The following is a 10,067-nucleotide window of genomic DNA, read 5'->3' on the forward strand; positions in this document are numbered from 1 at the left end:
TTTCCCAAATGATACTGTCCTATACTTACTGAGCTATAGACTTGGTGCTCACAGGAGGGATATCTAGATATACTGTACTATACTTACTGAGCTATAGACTTGGTGCTCACAGGAAGGATATCTAGTGATACTGTACTATACTTACTGAGCTATAGACTTGGTGCTCACAGGAGGGATATCTAGAGATACCGTACTATACTTACTGAGCTATAGACTTGGTGCTCACAGGAAGGATATCTAGAGATACTGTACTATACTTACTGAGCTATAGACTTAGTGCTCACAGGAAGGATATCTAGAGATACTGTACTATACTTACTGAGCTATAGACTTGGTGCTCACAGGAGGGATATCTAGTGATACTGTACTATACTTACTGAGCTATAGACTTGGTGCTCACAGGAGGGATATCTAGAGATACTGTACTATACTTACTGAGCTATAGACTTGGTGCTCACAGGAAGGATATCTAGAGATACTGTACTATACTTACTGAGCTATAGACTTGGTGCTCACAGGAAGGATATCTAGAGATACTGTACTATACTTACTGAGCTATAGACTTGGTGCTCAGTGCTGCTCACAGGAAGGATATCTAGTGATACTGTACTATACTTACTGAGCTATAGACTTGGTGCTCACAGGAAGGATATCTAGAGACACTTTACCTCCCTCTTGTGTTTTCAGAAAAGCAAACTCCTCCAAGATATCAATATCTTTCAAAGTTAAGGAAACCAAGTACTATATATACTGAAGACTATACACATCTCATTCAACAAGAGACCCATGGGCCCTAACTGTGACCTGAATTTAGAAATATTTATGTCATTTTGACAATTTTTGGCCCCGCCACTCAGTCCGCTGCGGATGGGGACCATATTATAATATGTAAGTTTGGTTGACCTTTGCCCATGGAAGGTTTCTGCAAAATTTCATTAAAATTGGTTCAGGGGTTTCTGAGAAGAAGTCGAAAACGTAAATTGTTTATGGATGTACGACGGCAGACAAAAGGCAACTAGGACACTGACACGTCAGAAAGGGCCCCGCTATGTGTCTGACCCTTCAGGGTAAATGTAATAATTATTGTCAGTGTTTTTCCTGCCTATATAACTGGGTGCGCCAAACAACCCCATTCTCAATGCGTTTTAGCATGATTTTTTCCCAAAATCAACTCGAAAATTCCAAATAACATTTGTATGACGACTTTTCACAATCAATGAAAAAATTCCCAGTTTCGTTTTTAGGAATACACTGTGCACTGTAAAATTGGTTAGCATAGAAAATTCAATGTGTGTGTTTGGGTGTAATTTACAGTTTGCGCTCAAATTTTCCCAATTTGGCATATTGAAGTTTTCCCAAAATACCCAGGAAAAACACTGATTGTAATATATTGACATGAAGCTATTAGATATATGTTTTTGATTAACCTTTGCTATTGTTTCATTAATGTTAGCATTAATAGGGCCACTGACAATACTGCTTATTATTATTGTATGGAAAAGCTAGCTAAAAGAATTCTACAAGCATTACACTTTTCAAATTTGTTTCAAATCTAATATCAAGGAGCACACAAACTGATATAAACTCAATGCAGTTATTCTAATAAGGTAAACTTGAGAGGGTTTTCTGAAAAACAAAACATACCAAATGTGAAGAAAAGGGGAGAAAAAAAGGATTTTTTAAAATATTTTAATAATGTCCTTTTTTTGTCATTTGAGGTATAAGAAATCCAAACCAGTACTTTTTTCACCTTTTTTTGTTTTAAAACTTTTTATATTTAGACCCAATCAACTTCAAAATTTGGTCGCTTGACACCAACTTACCTTCATAATGTCATAACAAAATCTTTAATACCATTTAAAAAATGTCAATCCGACCTTAACATATGACCCATTGACTTTGAACTTTGGTCAGTTGATATCTTGTTTGATTGTGACCAACTTTGCATAAGTCATAAATTATGCTAATGGAAGACTGTAATAGTATTGTATATGTATGTGTGTATTGTGGTTTTATGTTAATATGTAAAATGTTACATCATCGAAAATCGGCTTCCCTCAATACCTGTATGTACCAATTTTCGCCGCAATCAAATAATATCAAAATTTCTACCAATCAGAAGCCTCTGTTTCATTCCCATGACAACACAGGTTTTGGAAAGGTGAACCATTGTTCCCTCAAAACCCCTATATACCAATTCTCTCACCAAAATCGAACAATAACTAAATTTTGACCAATCAGAAACCTCCATTTGTTACCATGGCAACAGACGGTTTCGTAAGTGGTACCATTGTGTTTGGCTTCCCTAAATACCACTATGTACCAATTTTCACCGAAATCGAACAATATCAAGATATTTCAACCAATCAGAAACCTCCATTTGTTACCATGGTAACAGACGGTTTCATAAGTGGTACCATTGTGTTTGGCTTCCCTAAATACCACTATGTACCAATTTTCACCGAAATCGAACAATATCGAAATTTCAACCAATCAGAAACCTCCATTTGCTACCATGGCAACAGACGATTTTGTAAGTGGTACCATTGTGTTTGGCTTCCCTAAATACCACTATGTACCAATTTTCACCGAAATCCTCCAACTCTTGTCAATAATTTGGCGCAAAAGAAAAAAACGGACAGACGGACAGACAGACGGACAGACGGACAACCTGATTACTATAGGGCACCGCATCTTTGATGCGGGGCCCTAATAAACAATTCTGCAATCTGCTATAACTAATGTTTAAAATTTATATAAAAGCATATCAAAAAAAAGATCATTCATTGATAAGAAAATGTCAAAATTGTTTTGACTGCTAAAATCCAAAAGGGTCGATTACCTGGCATTTTGAAGCCGACCCAGGATGACCTTGACCGTTGACCTTTGAACTTGTGACCTTGAACTATGAGTTTGATCATTCTGTCAGTTAACTCTTGGTTTATTTCTTGACAACTTTGCATAATCGAATAGTGAACAGTTAAAAACAACAAAGATCCAGTATTTTCATGTTAATGTTAAAATCCAATATGGCCGCCTAACAGCCATTTTGAATCCGATTTGCATGAAATACTACACATCTGATCTAGGATGCATGAGGAATCATCAGTTCCAATTTGATACAAATCCTTCATCTCCTTCAATCATTTTTGTGCAGAAGAAAAAAAAACGGACAGACGGACGGACAGACAGACAGACGGACAGACGGACAACCTGATTAATATAGGGCACCCGCATCTCTCGATGCGGGGCCCTAATTAGAATAGGTCACCTGAGACTTGGTCTACAGAGTAAATTATTGGTTTGGAATGGGGACCTTTTGTTTGGAAGAGAAAGAGTGAATTAAGGATGAAAACTTTTAGGAGAAATTTATTCAATGACAGAATTTTCTCAAGAAGGAACTGAATGTATTGCAAATACCAAATACAAGAGGACAAATCCATGTTTTAATATAGTTCCAGAGCACATAGACTCCATTTAAAATCTAAACTTTTTGTTCATAATTATTTATTGATTTCGAGTTAGAATTTTACTTTTATTTATATGCCTATTGTTGTTTCTCTGTCAAAGAAAAACTATTAAAAACAATCATCATTAAGAAAACGTCATCATTCTACAGAATATGTAGAAGATTTGAGTATAATTGAGTTTAATTGTTGTAAGCCATTCATTAGCTGCGATAACATAGCTCTGGACGACTGACAATTTCTAACAGATGGTTTCGTAGAGCAGTGTAGGCAGAGTATGAATATTTGCTCTAGGCATTCATGTGAATCACAAACCCTTCATTCCAGTGTATGCCTATGTTCCTAATCAATATTAAGGACCTCTGCCTCTTAGATGATATTAAGAAGAACTCTATAAAATGATGTAACCTTAAAAGTAAGTCAAGGACATTTATTTGAACAAACTTGCCGTGTAAACTGACTAAAGGATACTTATGATAAAGTTGAAGAAGAGGTTATATGTAAATGATCCTTGGCTTCTGATCTTCTTTGCTACTTGCTGGAATAACTGTTCTTGTCTTGGCCAATCATATTGCAATAAAACAACCATGTGACCCAGGGCTGTGTCATCTGTTTTATTAGGAGATAATGCTTTTTCCTGAAAAAGAAATAAGAGATGAAATCTATCCTAAATATAAGGTAACAGTTGTTTAGTGTGGAAGCTGAAGGTTTTTGATATCAATCGCTTAGTATAATTTTTTCCTGGCTGCAATAATGTAGTTCTGGACAACAGATGGATGATTTCTGACTGATGGTTGCTGTCAGAGTAGTCTAGCTAGGGTATGATTTATAATTATACAAGTTATTACTGTTTGCTTAACAAAACTTGGATTCTGATGACACAAAATCTTGACCACTGGAGAAAATAACTTATAATTTGTGAACAGCTTTGAGATTGGTACGTTGCTGTGATATAGCAGTATATAAAACTGTATTAATAACAATCATACTTTTACGCTAACATCTTTTCCCTGTAATATGAAAAGGGAAATCATCCGAACGTTGTAATAATAAAAGTTATAACACACAAGAAATGTAGATAAAATAAAATGATCAGAAATACTCTGTGATATCCCAGACAATCTTACCTTTAAACAAGACAATAGGAGCTGAACACAATATGGAATTATCTCCTCCTCTGTACATAGTGTTAACAGTAGATGGCGCCCTGAGGTAGAGTCACTCGGTAAAGTACTTTTATCTGACCTCTGACCTCCAGGAAGGTACGATATGACCTCTAACAGGATTTCACATGCTCTCTACAATAAGATAAAAGTTTATATCCTTAAAGATACAACATTTTACCAGAGTGGTTCTAACTTCCAGTTATGAAATGATAAATAAACAAAGCACTATTACATAATGTAAAATTTAACACCTTCTCTTACGACTGGTTTTGATGAAAGGGTTCATAGTGTGAAAGATGTTATCACTGTAGCTAGGTCCTATGTATTTATACTGTAAAAGACTAAGGGGGAGGGGCATACATTGATTCAATGTTGAGTTATATCTTAATGCAGCATAATACAATGACATTTATTACCATTTTCACTAAAATAAGTGTGGTTGTTACAATGCATGGACTTATATTATAGGAGTATCTATTAGGTACATTCCAGTAAGATGTTTACCCAACAGGAGGACTCCAGGTGTGTTAACCATGGACCACTGTTAGTAGTGATTTAATTCAAACATTACCATATCACAAGCTGCCAACACACAGAATTTATTTCCTTAAAACTTTTTGAAGTCCTCCTGTTGGATTTTGCTGGAATAGTCCTTATTAAGAATTATATTCAAATCACAAAGATTGAAACTCAAAGTTTTACTTACACTATATTTGCCTAAGGCCATGAAACAACATGCCATCTGGAGGGAACTCCGAGTCTGAAATAGAAATATATTGATTTAAAACACTGGTACCAACACATGCCATTATCCTATAAAATGGCAGTAAACATCCAACCTTGTTTCTGATTGGTCAATGAGATCCATCTATCATATTATGATTGTTGATGGGTAAATACATGTAGATGGTATGCTAACATAAACAATAACATCCTCCATGCTCATGATATATTCCAGGAATGTAGAGGATAAAATTGTGTCTAACCTATGAATCGAAGATGATATACTCCAGGGATGGAGAGGACAAAACTGAGTCTAATGTATGGAGGATGATATATTCCAGGGACATTGAAGGCAAAATTGAGCCTAGCTCCTGGAGTATGAACATGAAGAGCCTAACTCTGAAACATTAAATACAACATATATGTAAAACTAGACTGACCTTCATGGTGTCCTTGACCAGAGGTGTACAGGACTGGAGGTGGGCGAGGGCATCCTGGAACGCTCCCTGTCATGTACAACAATTTGATAAGAGATGACAAAAAAATGATGGAAGTCTAATTTTGATAACACTGAATTTGACCTGTGAACAATCATACTAACATTTTAACTTGTCCAAGGTATTTCCAATATAAATATATACATGAAATCTTTTCACTGGTTAAGTTACCTCAAAATCAGCAAATAAGGTATGATTGCTACTACATTAAAAAAAGAGTGAGACAAACAGATAAATGGACAGATACACAGATAAATGGACAGATACACAGATAAATGGACCGATACACAGATAAATGGACTGATACACAGATAAATGGACTGATACACAGATAAATGGACAGATACACAGATAAATGGACAGATACACAGATAAATGGACCGATACACAGATAAATGGACCGATACACAGATAAATGGACTGATACACAGATAAATGGACTGATACACAGATAAATAAAGAGATACACAGATAAATGGACAGATACACAGATAAATGGACTGATACACAGATAAATAAAGAGATACACAGATAAATGGACCGATACACAGATAAATGGACAGATACACAGATAAATGGACTGATACACAGATAAATGGACAGATAACCAGATAAATGGACTGATACACAGATAAATGGACCGATACACAGATAAATGGACCGATACACAGATAAATGGACCGATACACAGATAAATGGACTGATACACAGATAAATGGACTGATACACAGATAAATGGACAGATATACAGATAAATGGACAGATATACAGATAAATGGACTGATACAGATAAATGGACAGATACACAGATAAATGGACCGATACACAGATAAATGGACCGATACACAGATAAATGGACCGATACACAGATAAATGGACCGATACACAGATAAATGGACAGATACACAGATAAATAGATAGATACACAGATAAATGGACAGATACAGATAAATAAACAGATACAGATAAATGGACCGATACACAGATAAATGGACCGATACACAGATAAATGGACAGATATACAGATAAATGGACTGATACACAGATAAATGGACAGATACACAGATAAATGGACAGATACACAGATAAATGGACAGATACACAGATAAATGGACTGATACACAGATAAATGGACAGATACACAGATAAACGGACTACCACACAGATAAATGGACTGATACACAGATAAATGGACAGATACACAGATAAATGGACAGATACACAGATAAATGGACAGATACACAGATAAATGGACTGATACACAGATAAATATACTGATACACAGATAAATGGACTGATACACAGATAAATATACTGATACACAGATAAATGGACCGATACACAGATAAATGGACTGATAAAAAGATAAATGGACTGATACACAGATAAATGGACAGATACACAGATAAACGGACCGATACACAGATAAATGGACCGATACACAGATAAATGGACAGATACCCAGATAAATGGACTGATACACAGATAAATGGACAAATACACAGATAAATGGACCGATACATTGATAAATGGACCGATACACAGATAAATGGACAGATACACAGATAAACGGACAGATACACAGATAAATGGACCGATACACAGATAAATGGACAGATACACAGATAAATGGACAGATACACAGATAAATGGACAGATACACAGATAAATGGACCGATACATTGATAAATGGACCGATACACAGATAAATGGACAGATACACAGATAAATGGACAGATACACAGATAAATGGACAGATACACAGATAAATGGACTGATACACAGATAAATGGACCGATACACAGATAAATGGACCGATACACAGATAAACGGACCGATACACAGATAAACGGACCGATACACAGATAAATGGACAGATACACAGATAAATGGACCGATACACAGATAAATGGACCGATACACAGATAAACGGACAGATACACAGATAAACGGACAGATACACAGATAAATGGACAGATACACAGATAAATGGACTGATACACAAAATAATGGACCGATACACAGATAAATTGACAGATACACAGAAAAATGGACAGATACACAGATAAATGGACCGATACACAGATAAATGGACAGATACACAGATAAATGGACTGATACACAGATAAACGGACCGATACACAGATAAACGGACTGAAACACAGATAAATGGACAGATACAGATAAATGGACAGATACACAGATAAATGGACAGATACACAGATAAATGGACTGATACACAGATAAATGGACAGATACAGATAAATGGACTGATACACAGATAAACGGACAGATACACAGATAAATGGACAGATACACAGATAAACGGACCGATACACAGATAAACGGACTGATACACAGATAAATGGACAGATACAGATAAATGGACAGATACACAGATAAATGGACTGATACACAGATAAATGGACAGATACACAGATAAATGGACTGATACACAGATAAATGGACAGATACAGATAAATGGACTGATACACAGATAAATGGACAGATACACAGATAAATGGACAGATACAGATAAATGGACAGATACACAGATAAATGGACAGATACAGATAAATGGACAGATACACAGATAAATGGACCAATAAACAGATAAACGGACAGATACACAGATAAATGGACCAATACACAGATAAATGGACCAATACACAGATAAATGGACCAATACACAGATAAACGGACAGATACACAGATAAATGGACCAATACACAGATAAATGGACCAATACACAGATAAACGGACAGATACACAGATAAATGGACAGATACACAGATAAATGGACCAATACACAGATAAATGGACCAATACACAGATAAACGGACAGATACACAGATAAATGGACCAATACACAGATAAATGGACCAATACACAGATAAATGGACCAATACACAGATAAACGGACAGATACACAGATAAATGGACCAATACACAGATAAATGGACCAATACACAGATAAACGGACAGATACACAGATAAATGGACAGATACACAGATAAATGGACCAATACACAGATAAATGGACCAATACACAGATAAACAGACAGATACACAGATAAATGGACAGATACACAGATAAATGGACAGATACACAGATAAATGGACAGATACACAGATAAATGGACAGATACACAGATAAATGGACAGATACACAGATAAATGGACAGATACACAGATAAATGGACAAATACACAGATAAATGGACAAATACACAGATAAATGGACAAATACACAGATAAACGGACTGATACACAGATAAATGGACAGGTACACAGATAAATGGACAGATACACAGATAAATGGACCGATACACAGATAAATGGACAGATACACAGATAAATGGACAAATACACAGATAAATGGACAAATACACAGATAAATGGACAAATACACAGATAAACGGACTGATACACAGATAAATGGACAGGTACACAGATAAATGGACAGATACACAGATAAATGGACTACCACACAGAAGCAGCATTAACTCCCAATAGGAGTACGTACCTGGTACATCAGCATGTCTGTCTGGAAATGTGCCATCCACGTCCACGTCTCCATTCTCCAAACCTCACACAGACCCACAAACTCTGTAACAGTTTATCTCACATTTATTTCTTTTCCCTTTTCCTATGTACATGTATATAAATTGAATGTATCTTTATTAATCTAAGTACCATAATCATGATTGAATTATATAAATTACTTTAGTTGAGCAGCGTGGAGGCTGGCAGTGGCATTAGTTTCAGAACCAATGCATCAGTAGAAACATATGTGCCCTAGGACCACACTCTGACAGGGAAATAACACACAGCCTAAGAAAGTAATTTGTTATGTTCCTGACTAGCCCTATTAGAAAATACCTCTCTGTAATTCCTGTTTAGAGTGGAGAAGTTCATAACATTTGAACGCTGTCAGAAAGCTCTCGATTATTTTCTGTGAGTCCGGTACACCAGGTGTTGCTAATATCTGTGTCGCTGATCCGCTCGTCTTGGACTTTTTTGCTTTGGACCTGTCATTAAAGAGAAATGGGCCTTTTCTAAAAATGGAAGCATATCAAAGTTTTTATGTTCTCAACTAGAATAATAGGTAAAAGGCTCAATTAAACGCTCACTCAATACCTAAAGCCCTGTAACTCTTGTTAAAGATAGAATCATTCAAGTGAACTACATATATCCTTGGGAAGAGCTTCAAAC

General features: G+C 35.8%; 1 protein-coding gene across 1 annotated transcript; it reads right to left on the minus strand.

Annotated features, from left to right (window-relative positions):
* Window positions 1-9: 9 nt before the first annotated feature.
* On the minus strand, window positions 10-9,910 carry LOC117319964 (integrator complex subunit 10-like; the record flags this gene model as incomplete). Its single annotated transcript, XM_033874665.1, has 7 exons — window positions 10-716; window positions 3,939-4,104; window positions 4,595-4,765; window positions 5,340-5,393; window positions 5,797-5,862; window positions 9,379-9,461; window positions 9,735-9,910. Coding segments are annotated over 7 exons (817 nt in total), but the record flags the coding sequence as incomplete, so codon positions are not given.
* Window positions 9,911-10,067: the final 157 nt, after the last annotated feature.

Source organism: Pecten maximus, unplaced genomic scaffold (genome assembly GCF_902652985.1).
Source record: "Pecten maximus unplaced genomic scaffold, xPecMax1.1, whole genome shotgun sequence".
In the NCBI taxonomy this organism is placed as follows: Eukaryota; Metazoa; Mollusca; class Bivalvia; order Pectinida; family Pectinidae; genus Pecten; species Pecten maximus.